Source organism: Humulus lupulus, chromosome 6, assembly GCF_963169125.1.
Source record: "Humulus lupulus chromosome 6, drHumLupu1.1, whole genome shotgun sequence".
In the NCBI taxonomy this organism is placed as follows: Eukaryota; Viridiplantae; Streptophyta; class Magnoliopsida; order Rosales; family Cannabaceae; genus Humulus; species Humulus lupulus.
In genome coordinates this window covers 213,893,602-213,920,890 of record NC_084798.1, presented here as the reverse complement: position 1 = coordinate 213,920,890, position 27,289 = coordinate 213,893,602, and the positions used below count along the sequence as shown (strand labels likewise).

The 27,289-nt window shown below is 32.0% G+C and overlaps 2 protein-coding genes across 7 annotated transcripts; both read left to right on the top strand.

Moving 5' to 3' along the window:
- Positions 1-26,075, top strand: LOC133783192 (pentatricopeptide repeat-containing protein At2g18940, chloroplastic-like). Of its 6 annotated transcripts, XR_009870815.1 has the most exons (4): positions 1-446; positions 4,816-4,931; positions 7,813-8,513; positions 8,717-9,445. XR_009870815.1 is itself a non-coding variant. In XM_062222741.1 (2 exons), exons 1-2 carry the CDS (start codon positions 35-37, stop codon positions 2,895-2,897), a joined length of 492 nt encoding a protein of 163 aa, XP_062078725.1. In that variant the 5' UTR covers positions 1-34; the 3' UTR covers positions 2,898-2,933. The 6 variants fall into 6 exon arrangements, 1 of the variants encoding a protein (XP_062078725.1); XR_009870813.1 differs by lacking the exons at positions 7,813-8,513; positions 8,717-9,445 and adding an exon at positions 25,768-26,075 and having other exon boundaries at positions 2-446; XR_009870812.1 differs by having other exon boundaries at positions 2-446; positions 7,813-9,445.
- LOC133786017 (receptor-like protein 53) lies at positions 15,067-26,333 on the top strand. Its single transcript, XM_062225229.1, has 5 exons — positions 15,067-16,123; positions 24,636-24,972; positions 25,169-25,347; positions 25,396-25,882; positions 26,003-26,333. Exons 1-5 carry the CDS (start codon positions 15,067-15,069, stop codon positions 26,331-26,333), a joined length of 2,391 nt encoding a protein of 796 aa, XP_062081213.1.
- The last annotated feature ends 956 nt before the right edge of the window (positions 26,334-27,289 follow it).

The following is a 27,289-nucleotide window of genomic DNA, read 5'->3' as shown; positions in this document are numbered from 1 at the left end:
ATATGAGCTAAGATTTTGAACACTATCAACATCAATGGAGGGTTCCCTCTTCCCCTCAAGACCTGTATATCCCACCCCTTCAAATAAACCAACCCAACCAAACTTCCCGCCATGGAAGCTCAATCCAACAACAGCCCAACCTCCACCTCCACCACCTCCTCCTACTCAATCCCCATCTCCATCCTCATTCCCCATTGATTCTCTCCTCCAACACCTTCTACACCTTTCTTCGTCTCCAAAAACTCCTCACACTGTTAAACCTGTGAAGCCACATCATTTCAGCAATGCCCATTTGCGTTCTCTTAAACTTTCGGTTGATTCTACTCAGAAACAGCTTGAAAATGGCGGTTACGAAAAACCCACATCGGTTTTAGTCTCTCAGCTGGAGGAGGACGAAGAAGAAGGTCGTTTGGAAACTGGGTTCCTTGAGTTTCTCACAACAAAGGGTAAGATGCTGTTTAATTCGATTGTAGAGTTGCCTTTGGATGATTTGAATGGTTATTTTGATTCTGTAAAGGTTGAGTCGGTTGAGGTTGATTTGATTAGTCTGTTGAAAGCTTTGGACCTTTCTGGGAATTGGGAAAGATCCCTTTTGTTGTTTGAATGGGTTTTATCGAATTTGTGGCCTGCGAAAGTGAAACTTAATAGCCAGGTTATTGAACTCATGGTTAGGATTCTTGGTAGAGAATCACAGCATACAATTGCATCTAAGCTGTTTGATGAAATTTCTCTAGATGAATTCTCGCTTGATATTCGAGCTTACGCATATTCTCGTACTGGCAAGTACCAAAGAGCTCCTACTTCATGCATATTCAACTGCATCACATAAATTAGATAAGTAAGTCAAAAACAACAAAAGCTAGTTACTGAAAATTTTAGATAGCAATTTACAATCCTTTAGTCCCCAAAAATTAACTATTAGCCTCCCAATACTGCCTGGAATTTGGTATTCCTTTCAAAATTTTAGCATTCCCAACAATATATACACACTCAAACGCACATGAGAGCAGTAACCCACGAAGGACATGGCAACAAAAACAAACAATTTCCACCAATTTGATTTTTTTGAAGAAACCTCCATGCCAAAAATATATATGTTGCCAAAAAGAAAAGAAAAAAGTGGCTAAATCAAATTGCAGTAAGAACATATGGTTATGTGACTAATTTATGTTAGTGCTATTTTTCAATGTCAAAAATAATATTAGTTGTATGATATTTTGAATCTCCATCATAATGTGAATAACTCAATGAAATAAAATTTCTCTGTATATTATTTCCTTAAACAATGAGAACCAAACAAACTGTGATATCGAAGTCTCATACAGCAATGAAGCAAATTTTAATAAAGCATATAGGTACATTGCAGATGTAAAGGATGTTAATCAAAACATAAAACACTACAACATGGGTGATAATCTCATTAGAAATTGTAGCTTTTATAGTACTTTATTTTGCTTAAAACACAATAACCGACTGAAAAAATATCAAACAAACATATTGACAACAAGATTATTATCAACTTAATTTCTAGGAAAAGATACCCAAAATAACCAAATTTATAACAAACGTGTAAGAAACCTTGAACTACAATGTTGGATATTTCCTGAAACAAGAATTAAACCCCACCATGAAAAAAAAGTTACATTTATATATATGAAATGATCAAAGCATTTTGACGAACAAACATAATAGACCCAAAATTCTACCCATATCGGCAAACTCCATCAACAATCATCCTGTCAAAGATCACCATCACACACCTTAATATTCCATTCGCAAATATATGTAAACACATATCTCTACATACATTTTCATATATAGAAGAAAAAGTTGGTGATGATCAGCTCAACATTAAGAAGAAGATTGAACTAAGCGACCCTAAGCAATCCATAGAGTCATAGAAGGTCGCTTAGTGTATTTTAACATTAACAAGAAAATTATACCGAGTGACCCTCAATTACACTAGTCGAATCTATGGGGTACATATGGTCTCTTAGTTTAATTTTCAAGTTAGAACTCATAATTTTTCTGAATAGTAATGAAATCTAACAATGAAAATAAACTTAAAATTATAGTATTTTCAATTTTTTTTTAATTTGTACATCAACAAAGTCAAAATCAAAATCATTCTAATTCATTAAACTTATAATCATAATGTTACTTCTTAATTTGATTTGATTTGATGAAGGCTGACTAAATGCAGTTGATTCCTCCATTGATTCTATTATATTTTCTTTAAAATAAATAAATTAAGATAGAAAGTGAACGAGTGAAAGTGAAACTATTATAGAAATAAGTAAAATAAAATAAATACCAATAAATAAGTTGTGCTGTTGAGGATGGTCGGAACTCATCGTCGGCAAAATAGAAAATGGTTGACGCTCTAGTCTCGTCAACGGAGAACAAGAGACGTGAAAGAGGAGGACCACAATGGGTTTCTCGTATTTAGGTTTTGTTATATATATTAAGGTAATATCTATAATAATAAATGTAATTTCTTAAATTTAAATAAGATATTTATAAGATATTATTATTTAAAAATAGATAAATATTCTAAACATTTTTTATTATTCTCATATTTTTCTTTACTGTAATTTTTTTATTTTTTTCTCTTCTTCTCTCTAAATTCTTTCAATTTCAAATTTCAATGAATTATAATTCATATCTCCAAATTTGATTGATTTACGTGCCAATGATAACACAATCCTCTCGAGTATTTATTTAATTATTAATGTTTGTTAATTTTTAAAGTTTTTATTTTAAATTATTGATCTTCATATTCTAACATCTTCATCTTATTTTTCTATCATGTTTTAGATATTATCGAATGTTTATATTGTGTGGATGATATTGAGATTGTTGGAGGTGGTTGGCAAAAAGAGACATCAAAGTTTTAACAAATTAGGAAGTATAAGTTAATCGATAAATCTTCAAATAGATTTTGTAGCATCATTAATCGAAAGATTTTCCACCATCTCCAATGGTGTGGAAGCTATTGTGAGTTCTAATATATTTATATTTTATTTAATTACTATTATTATTTAAAATGAATAAAAAATAGAAAAAAATAATAAAATTGATATAACCATCTTATATTTATAATAATTTTTTATTTATAATAATATGTTCATATATATTTTTGTAGACTTTTTTAAAATTAAAGATATTTTATAAAAAAAAATATATCTTTTTGTATATGAATATAAATATGACACAAAAACCTATAATCTTTCTCAATAATCCTTCCTTTTTTCGGAAGAGTTATAAGTAAATAGAATATAAAAAATCTAAATTTACCATCCCATTGCCTTCACAATAATGTGATAAGCCAATTGAAGCAATTTTATTTGGCAAAAACATAAATAATACCTATAAAGTTTGTCGTGAGATATATTTTAAATGACAATGTCAAAATTGGAAAATGTCACATAGATTTTTTAAATAAAATATTTAAGAATAACTCATTTTTTAATAATTATAATAATAAATGAATCATATATAAATTGACATTTATCTTCAAGATTTATTTTTTTGATATTTCAAATTTAAAGCCAAAATATCTTAACAATTAAAAATACCAACATGTATACACATGATATTAATTTGATTAAAAATATTATTAATTAAATTAATAAAAATATTTATTTAAAAAAATGAATGATTGTGCAAAATATCATGATATATACATTTTTAACCCTAAAAATATAAAAATCTTAAAAGATTTATATAATAAACAAAAAAACAACACAAAAAGCATAAAATAATACTAATATTAAATAAAAACACACGTACAACAAGTAATTTGAATTTTATTTTCGACACTTTAATTATTCATAATTTCTCGAAAACCTATAAGAGGCTCGCTATATAATGAATATTACCATGAAAAAAAATTATGGTCAAGACGCCATTACTTATTAATATAAGGAGCATGTTGTACGTGTAGGGTTAAAATGAATCTTTTACACACAATCTCTCAAAAATTATTTAAAAATATATATTTTTTAAACATTACAAAAAATTGTGCGAAGTGCGACTATGTTTTCTGAAAAATTAGATAGCCTATTCCATTTCCCTATCTCATTCCTGTTCCTCCAATGAATAGTTGTCATATTTACCATGATTAATTCCTTCTCTTTATCTCTTCAAAATTTAAACCCCATTAATTAATTGTTTCTTACTCACTATTTTTATATAATTATATGATAATAAAATAATATATATAATAATAACTAAAATTAAAAAAAAGTAGAGATTTAATAAAAAATATAATATTTTTAATAGAAAATAGTGGATACATAATTTCTTAACTCTTAACAAATATATAATTAATTAATGTGGTTCAAATTTTGAGAAGATAAGGAAGAGGAATGAAACAGGTTAAACAGGAGAAAAAAACAAAACAAAAAAAAGCTTATCGCAATTATTCATTGGAGGGAAAGAAATGAGATAGGGAAACGAGACAATCTTTTTTCATGTTTTCTAGTTACTCTTAATGAATGCCACATTATCGGATTTAAAAAATATGATAAATAAAAATATATATATAAAGGCCATCCATTTCGGCAAATTCCTCTTCTCACGCTAACCGGAGTTCTACTTCCTCCCCCCTGCGAGACCGGCCCTCACCTCCATGGACGGCGACAGAGCAAGGCAATGCAACCCACTTTTTATTTTATGATTTTAATCTGTAAAAATATGATATGTATGTGTTTTATAGTTCTTTTGACATATATTATTCGATATTTTCATGAAGTAGGAGATAACTGTGATTTTATACATTTTTTCTAATCTGCATTTCTTCTGGCAATGAAGGTCACCGTTAGAGCCTCTTCCTCTTTGTACCAAGTTCCCCTTTTCTCTATCAATGGAGGAGCCTCTTCTATTCTGAGAAATACCTCAAACCCACCAGCTGTTTCACTCATTCTCAGGTACACTAATTAGACACCTTTACTGTATTTTTTAACATTCCGTTTTCATGTAGCTTTACACTAGTGCTTCAGCAGCAAACAATATTTATTAGCTTTGATGCTTTAGTTTTTTAGGTTATTAAGCTTATGGATGAGTTTTCTATCTTTTGAGTACGTATATGAGAAATAAAAATTATGTTTTTTGTTTATTTAATATCCTCCATGTTTGCACCAAACTCTGTTTAGTCAGCTTTTTTAGCTGTACATTTACTTTCTGATTTCATGTAGTTTGGTACTATTACTTCATGAATAACCAATTTCTAATAGCATCAAAAGTTTGCTGTGAACTAGTAATGATTTCTTTTTATTTTCCCCCCAACATATGACTTAGTTATTAAGAGTTTGGGGTTTGGTATTTGGTGATTCATTAGAAAATTTGGAATATAACTAGGCAGGTAGTTTTTTGGCTGGTTTTAACTTATGGCTACATCTCTTTCTAGATTCATTAATAATTGAGTCTTTTAGGATAGACTTGTTAGGATATTGTTAGTAAGATTCTGTATTATCTTTTTCGTATCTGCAACTTGCATCCAGATTTATTCATAGGAGGCATGGGGCTGGACTGATATGATCTCTTTTGTCTTTTTTTAGATAAGTTTTAGATATGTGTTTCAATGATTCTATTCTGTTGACCTAGCAAGAACACTTCTTTTCACTTTCCTGCAGGTGGTTTTTTTTTCTTTTTATCTTTTTCCCTTTTATTCATTTGAGGAAATTGAAATTTAATGGTGCTATATTAGTCTTTAGACTGTTTTGGTACTGAAAACTGACATGACATGTTCTATTGTGTTGAGGTTTCAAATGCTCTGATTTGAATTTGAACAGAAATTACTATTAAAAGTTATGAAAAATAGGAACTGCAAATGGAGGAAAATGATAAGAACTTGTTTATGAAAATTAGGAAAACACTTTTGCTGTTAGTTGTTGTTTTTGCAATGTTGTATTGGATCACAAATTGACGTTGAAGTCATTGAATGGTAAACCGCGAGACTAAGAATAATTGTTGTTTTAATATGTGTTTTGAGTCATCCAATATGTCTAATTTTCTCTGGAGCAGTAGCAATTTCATATTGAATTTTACAATTAGTTAAGAAAGTTGGTTAGTGGTTATGCAAAAGGGTGTATAAATTGACTTTGAAGTCTTAATCTTTGCTCCTGTTGTAAATATTTCTATTTAAGACTTTGATTTATGCAGTGTCTTAAATATTTAAACAAAACTTAAGTTTTAATATTTTCCCACTTTGAATTTGAACCCTTCTTGTGTTCTTTTTTGTGTGCATGAACTTGACAGTTCTGGCCCATTTCTAAATAGGTCCATTATTTCAATACATGAACTTGACAGATTTGGTTAATTTTTCATTATAACTTTGGTCAAAAAATCATAAACTTAACTTTGTTTATGTCGCTTTATTCCAATTTTAGTTAAAGCCAAAATCTTTCAGGGTTGCTTGAGGAAGTACTAGCTTTATTGTTTGTGGGCATTCTTGCTTGGGCATATCAAGCAATCCGACCTCCTCCCAAGATAGTGCCAAGCATAAACTTGTCTTTGTCCCTGGATTTGATTGTTGCAAGCATGACACTTGAGCCAAATACCTGTCTTCGCTACTTGTCTTCATCTCTCCTTTTATTCTATACCTATGTTTAATCTGTTTTGAATATCTGAAAAGTTCATTTTCGTGTGTCTGATGGAGTGATGGTGATTAAGAGAAATCTTGTTTCTGATAAAAGTTTTCGTCCTTTTATTAGATCTGAACTTTACATTTGAGGGTGAAGATTGAATAAGCTTTTGGTGGCTCTGAGTTGTGTTTTGTTGGATCAATCAGTTTGTTTGATACTTTTGATTTTGTGTTTGCGTTAGACAGTGTATTTAGATTGAATATAAATGTGTTTTTTTGTATTTATAAATATGATTTTAGGAAAGAAATGTAATTTTGTATTGTTAAATATGATGGCATGGGCAAATATTTATATATATACTAGATACAAACAACGTGCAATATGCATATTTGCTTAGTTTTATTTATAGAATTTATTAATTATTTTTATTAAATTTATATTAATGTCATAAATTTCAAATAAATATCCTATTTTAATTAAATAATTTATTTATTTTTTTTAAAATTTATTTTCTTATATCCTATTTTAATTATTGATGTAGTGTCAAATTTGACTATTTTCATTTAGTTGTAAATGATGACTTCCATTTTTGTATTACAAACACGCTGGGATTGCATCATTGTATATGCATGAGCATATGTTTATCTTTTATTGCATTATTGGGTGAAGAATATAGAAACTAAGTGTTCTATGAAAATTTGGAACCCTAAAATATAAATAAGAAAAATTTGCAGTTAAAATATCCAAATTTTGTGTTTACTTACTGATAAATACCAAAATTTTGTTATTTTGGTGGTAAAAGTTAAAAAACGTGGATCAAAGGCAAGAAAAAGTAATATTTAGTACCTTAGCTGAAAATATCTCCTTTTTATATGTTTTTATTATGTAATTCAATATCTACAAACTGTATTCATTAAAATCTTAAATTTTATGCAATTTAGTATTTGAACCATGGATTAGCTATTTGATTTTGAATTATTATTCTATAGTTTCATTTCATGATTTCTTAGGTTTTCTGTCAGTTACCACAAAGACTTCTTTCATAACATTTTACTCTCTTAAGATACCACATGTTACTAATTTTTTTTCTGTAAAAAAAACATACAGTGTAAAATCTATTAAAAGTTCCGTCTAAAGCTAGAAAGAAAAATCAGTTATTAGCTACACATTTGATATATTACCATTGTACGTAGTAATTTACATATTATTTCTTATTTTGTTGTAGATTATCGGGTAAGATGGAGGGTCATCGTGGTACCAGTGAAGATTGTACTATCATTGAGGTTGATGACAAAGTATCAAAGTCAGATATAGATAAGGAGTTTTTAAAAGAACTTCAAGAGGGAGAACCTGTAACTAAACCCAGCTCCTCTGGTGAGAGGGATAATGACATTAAGATAGGTTGGCTTCCACAAATTTTGCAGAAAGATTATCGAAATTATGTAGATCAGTACTGTTACCCAAAGGAGTTGCCAATCGGTCCTGTTTATTATGAGCATAAGAATGAAACCCAGTCTGGTGACCAGCGCCCAAAGGACACATATGAATCATGTGTAGAAAAGTTCCACGCAACGAGGGACCTGAAGGTTAAATTGGCAAGAAGCATATCAAGGAAATGAGAACTTCGATACATGATTGTACAATTGATGATGATGTACTGGCCAGGTTTCTTTTCTTAGATGGGTGTGCTATAGTACAGTTCATACGAAGCTATTATCAAAATGAACTAGAAGAGTTTGGAATTGATAATAAGCAAGCAATATCGATCCAGGAGGACTTGTTCCTTCTTCAAAACCAAATCCCATTCCGAGTCATTGTGCTGTTGCTGCACTGTATGCCGACGGAAACATCTTCGAAACTGAAAGAGGATATTGTCTATTTCCTTCACATCAACAATATCATGAAGAAGGACTCACTAACCTCCAGGTACATCAGAAAACAATCTGACATAATTTTTGATAAAGAAAATAAAAATCTTCACCTTCTTCATCATCTCCACTCGTTAATCAAATCAACGGGCAAAATGGTACATGGGCACAAGACTCAATATCCTTTACAGAAGCAATCTGACATAATTTTTGAATGTTTTTGCATATGCTCATCATGCTCACACCCACGCCCAATACCAGTTCCTTTTTTTTATACAAAGAGGAACTTTTGCAGTGCACAGGAGCTTAAATCAGCTGGGATAGAGTTTAAGCCAAGTGGTGCTGATATAGCTTATAGTAGTAAATGTTTTAACTTCAAAGGGCATCTTAAACTTCCTCCACTGTGGATGAATGGACGAAACCTAAGCTGATGAATCTTGTTGCCTACGAGATGTGTCTTGGTGATGTTGGTTCTTATATCGTTACTTCATATGTAAAACTTATGGATTTTCTCATTGATAAAGAAGAAGATGTTAAGGAGCTAAGGGCGTCAAGAGTACTTTGGAACCATCTCAGCTGTGATAAAGATGTGGTCGATCTGTTCAATGAAATGGGGTCTGAATGCTTTAAGCCACCCAAGGACTATTATTTTGATGTCATGGAAGAACTGGAAAATCATTGCCAGAGAAAGTGTGCGATTTGGATGGCCCAAGTCTATCAGACCCATTTCAGAAGCCCCTGGACTATGGTTGCTCTTTCGGCTGCTATAATAGCTCTTTTGTTGACTGCCATTCAAACATGGTACGCAATCAACCCAAATAAGTAGTTCAAAAACTAAACGTAATGGACTCTAAATTTTCGTTTTATGGTTATAAATGGGTGTGGCTTTTGCCTGAATTTTGTTGTGTGCATATATGAAGTTCCACATATATATATGCTGTGTTGGAGAAGCTTAATAATAAGCCAGCTACTATGCATGATTGTCGGTTATTTATTACTACTCCTAACTAGTTTTCTTCTACCTTTTTGGTTTTCCTATTTAATGAACTCTTAAATCAAAGCTATTCCAGTCAGTGTGCATATAATAATCATGTTCTATATGAAGACAACATAATGATTTGTCTAGGAATATCATAAATGGAACTCGTTTATGGCATCTTTCGATTAAAATGATAAAGCACAAAACTTTTGTGTATTTTATTTGATTCCATCATGTACAATAGTAGTGTTATTCTTGATAACAAAGGGTGCATTTATGTATATAAAGGTTCTGTTCGTTCGTGTTCAATGTCATTTCTTTCTTAATAAGTTTCACTAGTCGTGTGAGGCCTCACACACTCTATGTATGGAGCTTCATTTGAACTCAAAGAATAAAGTTACGATAGGGGCAACTACCTATAGAATCTGTTAATCCTAACTAAGCACTTGTTGTGATCTCAATCTTATACAAATAACTAATAATGAGTTTAACTCAGCGTAGAGAGAAAACAGAGCAGTAATCGAAATGCTTTAATTTACATATAATATCTCTATTATTTTTCCTGTCAACTATCTAACAAAACATATCATCGTGGAACATTTTACATTATAAAATATCATCCTTGCAAAGAAAAACACATATAAACCTCAAGAGATTCACCAGGACTTGGTAATGATTCACTAATGAAAGAGTAATAATCTCTAGATCTAGAGATGAGTAAGTTTACATTTTACAAGACTTGTAGTCTTTTGTTCTCTACAGCCGATTTATGTAAGAAATTAACTGCACTTATTAGAGCCATGTTAATATAACATAAATGATAAAACGATAAGACTGAAACAAAATAATTGTACTTGTTTTCATAGTTCATTCCATATAGGATTGACAGAGTAATATAAGTCTATGAATCAACAATCTTTGTTTAGTAGTGCTTTTGCATTTTTATTTTCATGCTCAAATGAGCGCCATAGGCAACAAGTTGCTACTTCTGCATTGCCCCTAAGATGATTTAGAAGTATATGTGTTGATCTTCGTCACAAGAAACAAATCATGTTGAATCCCATACAAAACTCTTGTGATGATCTTTCTTGGTGAAACCATGAAGACGATTAATCTAAGAAACGCCAAGAGATATATTTGAGATTTATTATGTTACTTTAAACTTCAGTGGGATTCTTTGTTATTTTCTTATGAACAGCACAAAATAAATTTTATTTTCTTTTGAACAAATGAACTCATATTGCATGTTTTTAATAAGGCACCACGGAACTTTTTGGATAATTACTGACATTTTTCTAAATAAGCATAAAAATAACATTTTTGCAAAGATAGTTGAGATAGGACGTTTAGAGCTATCATTTTGTTTTATTCCATATTGGTGCAATTAGTAAGTCTTGTTACAAATAACTAATTGTAAAATGGAGAGAAACCCCTTACAAATAGATTGTTGGAGCAAGAAAGTGTTTGAGTTTACAAATAGATTCACCTGGAAAACTATGGTGCTAGGAAAATGTGGTCTTGTTTTTGGGATCTTCATGGCATATATTAAATATTTATAATAAAGTAATGCGATGACATAATCGTGAATAGTGTCAGCTATATATATGGTTTCACTGTGTTGTTAGTTTCGATGTGTTACTATATGGTTGTGGATCATTTTTTGTATTTTAGTGAATGTTAATAGCTCAAAGTGACAGTGGAGCGAAACTATATATTATGTGAATGTATTTTAGTGAATGTTATAGTTAGAGAATGCTACTGTATTGAAAGAGATGCATTCCAGAGTATTAGACTATTGTGTCTCACATGGAATAAGGGTAAGAATATTGAACCATTAATAAGAACATGTGTAACTCCACTAATTACCAATTGGTTTTTAGATGGAGCCTTATGATTCTTGTCATGGTATCAAGAGTCAATTCCCTAGCGGGCATTCGATCCACACCGATCCAAAAGAATGAGCCAAGCCGCAAGAGATCTGCATAGTGCAAAAAAGGCACTTGAGATCCAAAAAAATAAGCGAGCTGAAAAAAAAAATGGGCTACTTGTGATAAGGTGATTCAAGATTGGTGAGTGAAAAATCGCCACAATCTTGAGGGAGGATATTAGACTATTGTGTCCCACATGGAATAAGTGTAAGAATATTGAACCATTAATAAGAACATGTGTAATTCCACTAATCACCAATTGGTTTTTAGATGGAGCCTCATGATTCTTGTCACAGAGCAGTTTTGAATAGATGTTAGTTGGACGCTAAAGATTTCCAATCCAAAATTTGTTGTTAGCAGACACAAGATAATTAAGGCAACAAAGACGAACGAAATTAAAATATTTCCAACCCAAAACATACTTTAGTCTCTTATCATCATACTTTCTTTTTAATTATTATTAAATTTATATCAAACTTCTTTTACTTGGACGACATGGTTTTTTTACTTTGAATACTTTGAGCTAGATTCCTTTCCTATCTACTTTTATTTTGTATCATTTGTTCTATCACATCCTACTTTCAAAAGAGTCACATTTCATACTTTTTTATTTGGAAGACTTGCTTTTCTTTTTCTTTTTCTTTTTTTTTTTTAAAAAAAAGGATAATAAGTCATCTGTGTTTTTTTTTAAATTTATAACATAAAGTTTCAAATAATTTTTATATATACAAGTACTGTAAGCACACATAATTATAGTATAATTTTGATCAACCCATTCATTTGTAACACATGCATGTATAGCTTTGATCCAAGAATGTTTGAATTATTATAACTTATAAAGTTCAGTACTTGGTGGAAACACTATACATATAAAGAAGCGTGAAAACAACTTTATATTTATGAAGTTTGATGATTATCCAGATCATTCACAAATGATTATCCTGCTTTCGGTCTTGTAAAGAGACAATTAATAACAAAAAATATATCAGTTGGAAAATAAAATTTTATTATTAATTTTTATTTAGAAAAAGGAAGGTGTGGATTGTAGTAAACTTAATTGATAAAAGAAGGTGACAGTGGAAACAAAAAGATATGATAGTGTGTGAATGTAGTAGTTATTGAATTAAAAAAATGTTATAAATAATAATGATATGTACCAAAACATTACATACAATCAGGTGACAATAATTTTTAAAATAATAAATTTTAATTTTAATAAAAGTAACTGACTAAATTAAATTAACATGTTACTCTCTCTGCAATCGGTAATGACATATTTTGTATTCACATATCATTACTCCTTTAAAAAAGTACATTCCATGCCAATAGTTTGAATTTTCAACCCAAAATTAGTTGTTAGCAAAAGACAAGATCATGACCAAGACAAAATTAAAAGATTTCCATCCAAACTTTAATCGGATTATACTTTTATTATTATTGAGTGGACGACTTGCTTTTTTTACATGGAAGACTTGGAGATTTCTTTTCAATCTATTTTTATATATAAATATTTTGTAAAGTAACAGTTTTGTATCTTTCGGGGATTATATTCGTTTTAATTTAGTACCTAGACACATATTTCAGCTCAATTTTTTTTTTCTATTTATTTATTCTTTAAAAAAATTTACAAAAAAAATACTAATTAGTTTTAAAAATTTGGTTGAGTTTTGTCTTGCCCAGTATGGAAAGACAACTATAGTTGGAGAACATTTCAATTTCTCTCTTCAAAGTTTCAACTCATACATTACTTTTAATATTATATATATCGCATTTGTCTTGATATATTCTTCGTTGAAATTGAAACTTCTTTGATTGCAAATTGAAAACATAAAGGTCCCACCACCTGGACTCCTAATTTGGACAGAAAATAACATTAACTTGTCCACCTTTCAAAATCTAACTTGGATCTTCTCGTCATCATTATAAAATGGCGCAGCATTATACACTCTCATTAACAATATAGATTTTTCAGATTTTGATATTAAAAGAGAAAGGAAGAGAGATGAGGATGTTGTTATATTATTTCGTATGCTTCTTCTTGCTCATCCATTCTCAACTGTTCATTTCATCATCTTCGTCTTCTCCTGACCATGCACCCCAATGCCATCCTGATGAAAGCTCTGCCCTTCTCCAACTCAAGACCTCATCATTCAAATTTATTTAAATGTTTCCCATCAGGTAATCAGGGATACAACGACGATGGTACTCCATACGACGTAACAGCCGTCTGGCATAAGAAAACTAATTGTTGCACGTGGGACGGAATCACGTGTGACAACGTTACAGGCCATGTAATCGGTTTGCATTTGTATTCTTGCAGCCTTCAAGGCACTATCAGTTCCAACAGCACTCTCTTCAAACTCCACCATCTCCAAAGTCTCGATCTTTCTGGTAATGATTTTAGAGAGTCCTCTATTGTACCAGAGTTTGGCAAATTCAAGAATATGACCTTTCTTGATCTGAGCAACTCCAACTTCAGCGGTCATGTCCCTTTAGAGATATCCCATCTTTCCAAATTGGATTATCTCGGACTTGGTGGGTATTGGGGGTATAAAGTCATGATAGGGGAAAATACCTTTAAAGCACTTTCTCAAAACTTATCCAACTTGACAAGTTTCCACCTAGCTGGTATTGATTTGTCTTCTCTCCCACCAGCACTCCCTTTCAAAAACTTCTCATCCTCTTTAACATATATAGAACTCATCGATTGTAAGTTGAGTAGGAAGCTACTAGAGAGTATTTTTGAGTTGTCGAATCTCACCGGTCTTTCTTTAGAAGATAATGAAGCACCAGATGTCTCTCTCCCAACATCTAATTGGAGTAGTGCACTTAACCGTTTAACTCTCCATAATAACACCTTCTCCATTGACTTACCTCTTTTATTGAAAGATATCCCCAAATCTTTATCTTCTTTGCAATTAAGTTTCAGTAACTTAGTTGGTCCACTTCCAGACAACATTCAATTTTATGACTCGTCAAACCATCTCGTGCATAGTGCTCCAAATTTCACTGTTTTGATTTTATCAAACAACTTACTCAACGAGACAATACCAACATGGATATATGCCCTACCGTATTTGGAGGATTTAGACCTCAGCGACAACCAATTTACTGGGGAGATAATTCGTGATTTTGAAACTACTTCATTCGGTGAAACTGTGTTTTTGGGCATCACTCCAAGATCCACATTTCAAAGTCAAAACCTCCAAGATTTGGATCTCTCATCAAATAAGTTCAGTGGTACTTTGGAATTGGAAAAGCTTTTAATTTCCAAAAGGTTAGCATATCTTGACCTTTCCTCTAATAATATTTCAGTAACTTTTGGAAATACCAAAAACTATAGTTTGGATAATCTTAAGGAATTATATCTGTCTTCTTGCAACATTACTGAGTTCCCACACATTTTAAAATCTTCAAAACAATTACACTTTTTAGATCTCTCCCATAATCAGATTCAAGGAAGTGTTCCTAAATGGTTATGGGAGGTGGGAAAGAATTCTCTCTACAAATTGAATCTCTCTCACAATTTTTTAACATATATAGAGCCTCTTCCATGGAATGGGTTATCATATGTTGATCTCAGCTCCAATTCGTTCTCAGGACCTCTTCCAATTATTGCATCATCTTATCTGGGGTTCTTCTCAGCAGCCAAAAATCAATTTGTGGGAGAGATCCCAACTTCCTTTTGCAACACGCCATTTCTTATGGTGCTTGATTTATCTTCGAATAACTTGAGTGGTATCATTCCTCGATGCATTGTAAAACATAGCAAAATTCTTTCGGTCTTGAATTTTGCTGGGAACAAATTATATGGTACTATCCCCAACACATTTTCAGTAGGAAGTACTTTGAGAAATCTCAATCTAAATGGAAATCATTTAGAAGGCTCATTGCCAAGATCACTAGAATATTGCAGAAATCTTGAAGTTCTAGATCTTGGAAATAACATCCTCAACGACTCATTTCCTCACTGGCTAGACTCTCTTCCAGCCTTACGGGTTTTAGTCTTGAGATCTAATAGGTTTTATGGTTCGATAAGAAAACCTAAAATCGAATATCCTTTTCCTGAGTTAAGGATTATAGATTTGTCCCACAATGAGTTTGATGGTGCTCTTCCAACAAAATACTTTGTCAACTTCAAAGCTATGATGAATACAGAGAATGTCCAACTGAAGTACATGGGAGATGATTATTACCAAGACTCTATAACAATGACCATGAAAGGATCTGAGTTAGAGTTGGTGCATATCCTAACTATCCTTGTAACTCTTGATTTCTCATGCAATAATTTTAGTGGAGAGATTCCAGTGTTCCTTGGAGGGCTGAACGAACTCAAGGGCCTCAACATTTCTCATAATATGCTCAGAGGTACCATACCATCATCATTGGGAAATTTGACTAACCTTGAGTGGTTAGACCTCTCTGTTAACAAGCTAAGTGGGAATATTCCTTGGCAGTTGACCGATTTAATATGGCTCGAAATCTTAAACCTTTCAGAAAACAAACTCGTGGGACCGATACCCAATGGTAAGCAGTTCAATACTTTTAGCAATGATTCATTCAAAGGAAATTTAGATTTGTGTGGTTTTCCACTGTCCAAACCATGCAATGAGGAATATGAAGGATCGACCATGGAGCAAGAAAATGAATCGGAGGATGCAAATGGATTTACTTGGAAAGTTGTGGTATTGGGGTATGGATGTGGCTTTGTGTTTGGGATCTTCATAGGTTATATTAATTTTTTCTCAAATGGAAGAGCAGGTTTGTTTGTGAAGTGGTTGTGGTAGAGCAATGTGGTTTCATAATTGGCAAGGAGTGTCTCTTATTTATTTAGATTTAATTATATTTAGTCTCATGTTGTAATAAAGCTCATGTTGTTGTTGTAGTATTTTGTGTTTTTATTATTTTTCTCTTTTTTTTCTTGTCTTTTTGGGTGGTATAAATTTATAAAACAATGCCTTGGAGTAAATAAGAGTAATTAATTTTCTTATTATTATTGTGTGTTTTTGTACTTGAGATTGACCATCATTTGCAATTTAAGTATGCAAATGTTCATTATTACATCATCACCACTCATCCTCTGCTCAGCTTGCTGATCAATGAAAATGACCACATCATGACCATCCATATTCTCTGAATGGACATAATGCCTAAAAATATTCTCACAAGATAATTTAAATACAATATTTTATCAATAAAAATTAATTATAATAAATATGGTAAAAATATTGTATTCACACTAAAATATATTTTCATACTAAAATCAGCTGAATCATGTGACAATTAATTAAGGATATGCTACTAATTTTTCTCAATTTACTTAAAATATTTTGTCTATAATAAAATTTAGCCAATAAAAGTTTTTACACATCTTATTTTTTTTCTTGGGAAATAGAAAATTATTATTATTGTAATGTTAGTTTCATTTCTAGCTAAAATGGTTTTTTGGAGCTGTCCTGTTTTTCTCTGTTTTCTTCTTTTTATAACTTCAAAAGTAAGATTTTACAGCTGTAAGCATCATTTTTTACTCCATCTTCAATTAATTATTCATCACAAAAAATTCAAACATAGAAAATAACTCATTTATGCGTGTTCCCGGTATAAATATTAAAACATAAAAAAACTATTGTAATAAAACCTATCATTATTATAATTTGGTTCTCAAGTTTCATAGGTTTTTTCAACCGAGAATTATATAAACAGAATTAGTGTTTGGTAGTTGTAGATATTTTTATAAAGGTTTGGTAGTTGTAGTTAGTTACTGTTGCAATAAAGTTGTTAGTTTGCTATGGCTTTCAATTAATGAACACTTCATTAATAATGGAATAACAGAATCATGCTTCTTCTTCTTCTTTTTTCAACATTTTTTATGTGTTTTATTCTTCTTCTATCAAAATAATAAATGTAAGATAAATCTCGTGGATATTTATAAATTTTGTAATAAAGACTAAAGATTATGTAATGCCCCAAATTTCCTAATAAGGTTTAGGACCTTGATTAGGAGGTCGGGAGGGCCATAATTGATTTACTATGGTATTTAATGATTATATGCATGTTTATGTGAATTATATTATTATATGATGGTGAATGCATGCATATGGGCTCATACTTTAATTGCAAGGGCATTTTGGTAATTTGGTCGTTGGGGGGGGGGGGGGGGGGCGTGATTGTGTAATTTCATGCATATGGGTGAATTATAATTTTACCACATTATATGTGGATTGGTTCGAGCCATTCGGCATGAGACGATCATGGGAATGCAATTTTTCGGTCTAGTCATAACGGGATTAAGTTCGGGGCTCGGAGTGAGTCTCGGGGTAATTTGGTGATTAGAATGTTGTCGGGAATTAAAGGGTAATGGGATATGATTTATTGGTATTTGATAATTTTGAGATTAGCAGGAATTGGAGAGCGTTAATTATAATTAACAGGTATAGGTTGGAAAGGACAATTTTTCCCTTGGGGTGGCTTTAGAAACTTTTAATGACCTAGGGGCATTTAGGTCATTTGGGTTGGATGTATATGACTTTAAGGCTGTGGAAAAACAGAACCAAAACAGAGTCTCATCCTCATCTTCTTCTTCTCCCCCGTACATGTTTTTCCCTTCACTTTCCTTTGAATTTTGGGAGCCCAAATTGAGGAGTTGAGCTAGGAGATCAAAGGTGGGAGCTTAGGAACTTGATTCAGACATTAAAGGGGATTCAAAATCAAGTTTGAGGTAAGTTCCAGCCATTAGTTTCATGGTATACTTTGTTTTTGCTTTAAACTTTCAGCTTGTGGTTTCTTGGTGGTTAGTTGGAATTAATGGAAGTTTAGTTGGTGTTTAACTTAGGTTTTGATGTGGATGAGTTGTAGATGATGTTTGGTGGTTGAATTGGGTGTTAGGTTGAGGTTTGGGACTGGTTTGAAGGTTTGGTTTCGAGGGAAACGCAGGGGAAGAAAATCTGACTGTTGCTGGTTTGCGTAATGTGTCGCGGCCTGGCTATGGTGTGCCGCGGCCTGTGTGTGTTTCTGGGGGAGGAAATGCTTCTGTCTGAGGGTGAGCCGCGACATGGCTATGGTGAGCCGCAGCCCATCAGGGTAGATTTGGCCAAGAATAGGTTTTTGACTTGGGGATGTTGGCCTTAGGCCTCGGGGTCGATCCTACTACCCGGTTAAGTGTGGATTGATGTCCCGGAGGCTAGTTATTGGTTTGGAAACCTTTGCTCTCATTTTCATTGATGGTATCCTATATTTTTGGTTATGACTAGGTGACCGTTAAAGGACCAAAGGACTGATCGTTCTCAAAGGACGTTTCTTTTATTAATTCTTGCTCGAACCCAAGGTAAGAAAACTGCACCCCATATGTGACATGCATGGTTATGATTGATACATGTTGGATGTTGAATGTGAACATTGATAGCATAATGAATGCTTGGCAATTTTGCCCATTTGCATATGGTTATTATTGAGGCATGCTGGATGATTAAGTGTGATGCACGAAAAATATGTGATTAGGGCATGCCATGAATGATGAATACGAGATTGGTCAGAGCTTGAGTCTGTGAGTTTGTGCATGATCATAATTATGCTAGCAACTGTTTAGTAAGCATGCTGAATGCCCTATTCTTGGATAATTGACATATGATACACATTGATATCATTGCTTACTTGTGCATGGTACTGACTAATTAGTCAGATTTGGCAAAGGTGCTAGCATCAACTGTGAAGCTGTGACTCATTAGTCAGGTTCGACAATGGTACTGGGCACTGGTCACGTTGCACTGACTCATTAGTCAGAACGGCCTTAGCGTGTATCACGCAAGCCAACAGAGATTAGATCTAATCGACTTTCAGCATTGAAAGACTCAAAGAGTATTAATGCCGGACCGACCTCAAGGTCGATGAACATTATAAGCGCTTGAAGGCTAGAGGCTTACCCAACAGCCACCCTTCCATTTGAATTAGTGACTTGCTTGTCAGTCACTCAATATGGTTTACCAGATCCTATTGAAGGCTAGAGGCTTACCCAACAGCCACCCTTCCATTTGAATTAATGACTCGCTTGTCGGTCGCTCAGCATGGTTTATCGGAACCTCAAGTGTTGCGACACTCATCTGATTAGGATTGACTTGATAGTCCTCCAATCAGAAGGCCATGATTTCTTATCCTGAATACCCCAGCATTGTTTGAGGTCATTTGCATGCTTGAATAAAGCTATGTTTGCTAGGCATGTCAGATATGGTTTGATATCATGATATGACTGTTTATGAGCATATGAGTTTTTTTGCTGGGCTTCGGCTCACGGGTGCTTTGTGGTGCAGGTAAAGGCAAAAGGAAGCTGGACCATCCTTGAGTTGGAGAGCTTAGGTGATGACGTGTACATATGCAGCCGCTCGACCAATACTTGGGCAAGGTTTGAAAGTGGAACTAGGGCTGAACCCTGTTTTGCCGCTTAGAACGGCCTGTTGTAAACACTTCCTTATAATAGACTCTGAAATTATATTTTTGGGATCCCAATGTATACAGTAAATGTTCTAGTGAAACGTTATATCTTAACTAAAGTTTTTAACCCCTAAACCACTAATCATACTTAGTTACACGTTTATGGCCAAACGACTCGGTTAGCGAGTTTAGCACTGTTTGCAAAGTGCACTGTAGTGGTCCCTAGAGTTGGGGCGTTACAGATTATATAAGGGATTTTTCATAAATATGGTGTTTATGCTATTACTGTCTAAAAAATACGAGGATTTTATTTTTATTAGTTTATATAAGAAAACTTATTAAAGAAAAAAAAATATGAGAAACATAATTGATAACTAACTAAATATAAAAAATTTGATTAAGAGTAAAATTATGTTATAAACCAACTTTTATATAAAAATATAAAAAACTAAACTCATAAGTGAAAATTCTTAAAAAAAATCATATTTTTGCAAATTTTTTTAAAAAATTATATAAAATGTAATCTCCCCTTACAGTGAACAAACTAAAATCGGAGAAGTGATTGGTAAGATTATTATTTGAAATATTTTCTTTTTATAAAGCTTCATCATACAAACAATGTTATTTAACAAGAAATTTTAAAAAATACATTTTTTATGTCACGTATATATATACGTGGCTATAATAAAGTAGACAAAGAATGATTAATTTGATAATGGCAAGTATTATATATCTGGGATAACTTTATTATTTCTAATTAAACCAATCGATTACATAACTTTAAACTCTATTCAGAGAGAGTTACAAAGCTTACAACGGAGCAAGTACGATAATGGCCGGGTACATTTCATATAAGTAATTTTATTTAGATAAATTAGTGTCAAAAATTATTTAGTAGTCTAAAAACTTGCACATAAATCACTATGTAGTTTTTTTTATAGCAAAAAACAGTAAGTATTAATTAGGGAATATTGTATTAATGCACCCAGAAATGAAAATAATAATTATTTTTTATTTTTAATTTGAATCATCTTAAATTCCTTTTTGTTTGGTAGATAATTTCCATCTCAAACGTGGTTATCCACTATTTCTATTCATATATTAGTTATGATTATAGATATGGTCAAGTCATCTCATCATATGTTCAGTAGTTATGTCCCAATCAATGTTTTCAAATTCAAAACTCAAAAAGGAAAGACGAAAGAGCTAAAAGGGGAGTGTCAACATTTAAATTTTCAATGTCTTTTAAAATAGCTGGCTAGTAATCTTAGAAATATCTATCTTAGAACTGTTTTTGAATTATGGCTTCGTTCCTATGATCAGACCTGGCACATATGTTAGCATATCTTCATCCTTACTATTCAACTTATTTCTTGTAATTGAGCAGCTTATTGTTTCCTGGTCGTTGGTCGACCAGACTGTCATCACTAAACAGTCACATGATATCCACGTGCGTCCTGATCGTGCCATGTCATCAAGCAAATATGTTTTGGGTAAACATTAAGAACCAAGTAAAATATGTTCTAACAATCTAAAATACATGATATTATAGATGAAAGAAATATTTAGAAGAAGAAAAATTATAGTCTTTTATTACTCAAAGTTTGGGAGATCAACATACAACAAATACTATTTAGTTACAATTTGTTTCATCCTCCATCTTAATAATTTTAAGTGGATTAGAAACCCATAATTATCAAAATAAAATAAAAATTACAACATAAATAGGAAAATTTGGATGTGGAGCCTCCAAATTATTCCTCTAAAACTACATAAAGGCTACTCTAAAAGATAAAAAGATGGAGAGAATAGAGAGATGAAAAAAGTGGTGTAAGATAAGGTGTGTCCTAAATGATGAAAGAGATGTCATATTTATAAATAAATTCTTGGGATATAAAGGAGAACATTCTCGTTGGTCTAGAAAAGAAGCACATGAATTCATGTTCACTAAATGAAACGGTGGCGTTTTCAAAGTCGACTACTTTTGCTCGCACAATTTGTTTCACTGGAAAAGAATTTTCCCACCAACTTTTTTGGCACCAATTTTCCCACGTTTTCATCAACGGGAATTTTCCCTCAAAAAACTTTTGCCGGTGCAACTTGATTTTTCCTACGCAAATTTGTAGCAACAAAAGTTATGTTTCCCACCAAAAATACCCCATGCTTAGGAGGGAAAAGTTCTCAACCTTTGCCAACAAGGTATGTATGTAACCCACTAGACAAGGTGATTTATGTCGGCAAGAAGTTGCACCGGTAAAGATTGATTCATAGGCGAAAATGGGGGTGCTTTTGCCGGCGTTATCTATAAAGCGCCGATAAAAGTTTCCTTTGCCAGCGCATAACTATAGAACTGCCAGCAAAAGTCGTATTTCTTGTAGTGATTAGGGATATCTCCAAAGCTAATAAGAAAAGCCGAGAAGATCTAGAGCGAGAAAATTGTGATGGGTTGGGTAAGCAAGAAAAAAATAGCATAAAAGCCCATAATCTTTTGTTAGTGTTCTTGATTTTTCTTAGTTTCTAATTTATTCTAATTTTTTTTTTATTAAACAAAATATTTTTTTATTAATGACTTGGACCTCAAATTATGATGTGGACAGTACATCCATGTTGGTAGATAATAGTCTAGAACTAACAGGATTGTGGATTTTCCAACAGAATTGTAGTTTGGGAGGTACTACCTGTGACGCCCCACATCACTATGGCTGCTTTTTGGAATGACGACTGGCCCTACAAACCAAGACAAGTCTTTCCAGCGTGCTTTGTCCTCACTCTCACCCATCCCTAAATTATTCCAGGCCAAGCACGCTTAACTTTGGAGTTCTCAAGTGATGGGCTACCGAAAAGAAGATGCATCTTCCTTTCGGTAGCCCATCACTTGAGAACTCCAAAGTTAAGCGTGCTTGACCTGGAGTAATCTCAAGATGGGTGACCTCCTGGGAAGTTTTCCCAGGAAGCGTGCGAGTGAGGACAAAGCACGCTGGAAAGACTCGCGTTGGTTTGTAGGGTCAGTCGTCATTTTAGGAAGCAGCCATAGTGACGTGGGGTGTTACACTACCATAAAAAAAAAAAATAAAGAATGAAGGGTTAAGTATAAAACATTTAAAGATAATAGATTTTTCCTGTCAATTACTCTTTTATAATATATTATCAGTACAATTTTCTAACTATCATTGTTTGTAGGTTCAAAATTTTATCACAAGTCTGTAGTCACAATGATTTGTTGAAATCTAAACTATATAATTCATTCTTTAAACATCATCCTATATTGATATCAAAAATCATCATCAAGTGTCTAGTCATTATATTTCATTTTAGTAAAACATTTCTGTTGCATATATATATATATTTATGATCATTATTATACTATATATATTTTGATAATAAAACTTGCATATATATATATATATTTTGCTAATTAATTAATTTCATCTAATTAATCAAGGAATAAATAAATGGGACCAAAAGGAAAAAGAAATTTGGAACCACAAATTAAATAAGTGAAAACTATCTATCAATAATTCAACTACTCTCTTTCATTACTTGAAAGGGTTGTTTCACTCTTTGCAGCTAAGTGAAACATATTAGCTGTCTTTGATAGTGATCCAAATGTAGCAGACATCTTGAATAAGTCTTTAATGGAGACCAGTCAAATTCATTAATACTCTATATACCACACACCTAAAGTGTGATTGTGAAACATAATTTTTTAATAAAGACAATATATATACATTTAAATATTGGGTAAAATTTACAAAATTTAAAATAATAGAAATTTGTGGAGAGGCAAATTAACATTAATTTTAATTAAAACTTTTGCATGATCCACTAGTCAAATTATTATTTTTGAGATTAGGTACACATTATTACAACTGGACACAGTACTAATTATCTAATTTTATTTCACTGAGATGTAATTATTGATAAATTTGTACACATAGATTATGCGATATACATTCAATTATCTCAGCAAAAGAAAAGAAAACAATCTTTTTTTGTTTATTTTTAATTTATTTTTCTTAAATTCCTTTTTATTTGGTAGATAATTTCCATCTCCAATGTGGTTATCCACTACTTGACTATTTATCTCATCATGTTCAACTATGTCTCAATCGATGTTTTTAAATTCAAAGCTCAAAAAGGAAAGACGAAAGTGCTTTGTAATGTGTTAAAGTCTAAACACAGGAATTTGTATGGAAATATAATGAAAAATATATAGACAAAAATATAATGAAAAATGTTCTCAGTTTGCCAAACCTTTAACAACTTGATTTGAGTTACAACCCAAATCTCAATGGTTCTTTTCCACAATATAAATAGAGCAGCCCGCTTAAATTATTGAATCTTTCTGAATCTGGAGTCGTAATAGATCTACCTTATCTTTGTAGAAAGTTGAAGTATTTACACATTTTGTCTCTAACGAATTACAATTTCTTAAAACTTTCTCCCACATTGTTTGACAACTGCACACAAATCACTTCCTTAGACCTTTCTCGTAATAATTTTGGTGGTTATATCCCATGGTCATCCATTTTAAATATACAACAACTAACTTATTTGGATCTTTCAGAGAATAATTTCGTAGGCCCAATTCCAGAAATTTGTAGTAACTCAACAAAAAATCCATTTTCGTGTGTCTCTTCAAAACATCATTTAGTGAGTTCTCCTCCATTGAATTTAAAAACTCTAGATTTATATGGAAATGAGCTTAATGGGAAAATACCATCTTGGTTCTATTCCCTTCCATCTTTACAATATTTAGATCTAAGTTCCAACAAATTTAGTGGTAGCATTCAGGAATTCCAACATAATTCTTTGGAGTATCTTTCTTTATATTCTAATAACTTACAAGGCTCTTTCCCAAGATCAATTTTTCAGCAAGTCAATCTCACAGATTTGGAACTCTCCTCAAATAACTTGAGTGGTGTTGTGCAGTTTGACCAATTTTCAAAGTTAAAAAAGCTCCAAATTTTTTATCTTTCTGATAATAGCTTATCATTGGTATCTAACAGTAATAATAATGATACTTTGCCCAATATTCTTTCTGAATTACATTTGTCTTCATGTGGCATAAGTGAGTTCCCATACTCCTTAAGAAGCTTAGAAAATTTAAGATACTTGGATCTCTCCAACAATCAAATCGAAGGGAGTGTTCCCCAATGGCTATGGAATATGGGTAAGGATTCATTGTATTTACTAGATATTTCTCACAACTCTTTAACGCAAATAGATCAGATTCCATGGAAGAATCTAGCATTCATTAACCTTTGCTCGAACCGACTTCAAGGTCATCTTCCAATCCCACCACCTAAAAACGATGTTTTTTTAAATCTCAAACAATACATTGGATGGGGAATTATCACATTTGATTTGCAATCTCAGTAGGCTTCAAATCCTTGATTTGTCAAATAACAATTTGAGTGGGAACATTCCTCCATGCTTAGGAAATTCAAGTCTCCGTGTGCTAGATTTGCACAAGAATAAGCTTCATGGCTTGATTCCTTCACATTTTGCAAAGGGAAACTGCCTATGTGTTTTGAATCTCAAAGAAAATCAATTGGAAGGTTCTTTACCAAAGTCTTTGCTCAATTGAAAAGAGTTGAAATTTTTAGATATTGGAATCAATAAGATAAATGGAGCATTCCCCTGGTGGTTGGAATCTCTTCTGAATCTCCAAGTTCTTATCTTGAGATCTAATAGATTTCAAGGTCCAATAGGCAATCTCAAGGTGAGACATCCCTTTCACAATTTGAGAATCATGGATCTCTTTGGCAATGAATTTACTGATCATTTGCCCCAAAAATATTTTAAGAATTTTGTGGGAATGATGAATGCTACTTCAGATTACTTGAGATACATGGAATATCCAACACTAATTCGATATTATGAAAGCAGTTCATTGACAGTAAAAGGATATTATGCTGAGTTAGAGAAAATCCAAACCATGCTTATATTCATTGACTTCTCAAGAAATAACTTCACAGGAGAGATCCCAGAATTGCTTGGTAAGCTCAACTCACTCAAAGGGCTCAATTTTTCACATAACAAGATATCTTGCAATATTCCACCATCCTTGGGAAATTTGACCAATCTGGAATGGTTAGATCTCTCCTCGAATGAGCTTGTTGGGAAGATTCCATGGCAATTGGCAGCAAATCTAAATCAACTCTAAATTTTAAATCTTTCTGTGAACCAATTGGAGGGGCTTATACCTCGCAGTCGACAATTTGATACATTCACAAACGATTCATACAAAGAGAATTTGGGCTTATGTGGGTTTCCAATTTCAGAATCATGCAACGAGGACACCATACACCAATTTCAGCAAGAAGACAATGAGGAGCATGTGAAGGGATTTGATTGGAAAATTGTGTTAATAGGATTTGGAAGTGGAATGGTTATTGGAATTTCGATCGGATACATGTTCCTTACCGATCAAAACATTGATGGGATTGTCAAAACATTGAAAGGAGAACAATGGCATCTTATGGCAAAAAGATCAAAGCAGAGGAGGGCTCGTCAAAATGTTGGAATTGAGAGAAGACATTAGTTTACATTTTTAGTATATTGTGTTTCATTTTGTTTAAATGTATGTTGTTTGTTATTGTAGATCGTTATTATGTAAGTTTTTATTTAAATGAATTTTAGTCAACTTTACAAAAACTATGTTGGTCACCTGAACTTTTTTTTTTTTTTTTGGTTTCATTTTTTTCTATACACTTGTAAAGTCTCCCAAATGATGATAAAAATGGTTGCTTCTTAAATAAGACAAGAAAATGTATAACTCAAATACAATTACAAAATTAATTTATGGTTTAGACATACTTTACCTAAGTGAAAAATAAAACTAAAAATAAAGAGATGCTGTACAATAAGATAGATAATTGTTCTTTTTAATTTCTTTGGTAAGAAACTAGGATAAGAAAGAAAAAAATGCCATATTAATTACTTGATTAATTCATCCAAACAATAATACAAATGTTTGGTTTGTGTTCATGTTAATCATAATACTTAGAGAGCATATCTATATGCTTACCTTTTAAGGAAGTAGTTTTTTTACATAAATTAAGCAAATGATTGTGTTTTTTGAAAAGTACAAAAAAACAAAACAAACATAATAAGACCAATACTATTTTATGTATACTAGACCACGTGATATAATATTTGGGTCGAATAAATTTTATGATTATCTCACACTGTATTATTGAACTATTATTAGTATTCTCAATAAAAGTTTTTATTTTTACTTTAACAAAATTACAAATACAATGGGAGACCATAGATCTCTTTTTATTGAATGCATGGCATATAAGGATCCCTAAACAAGATTTGTTAATATATGAAACACTTAGCACTAAACAAGATTTCTTTATACATCATTTTATAGATCAACCAATTTTTATCCACCAAGAAATCATTTTTAAATACTCAACATAAAATAATTATAAAAAAAAACACAAGTGAGTAAATAATTTATTCATTCATTATAAAAGAAAAATTATATTT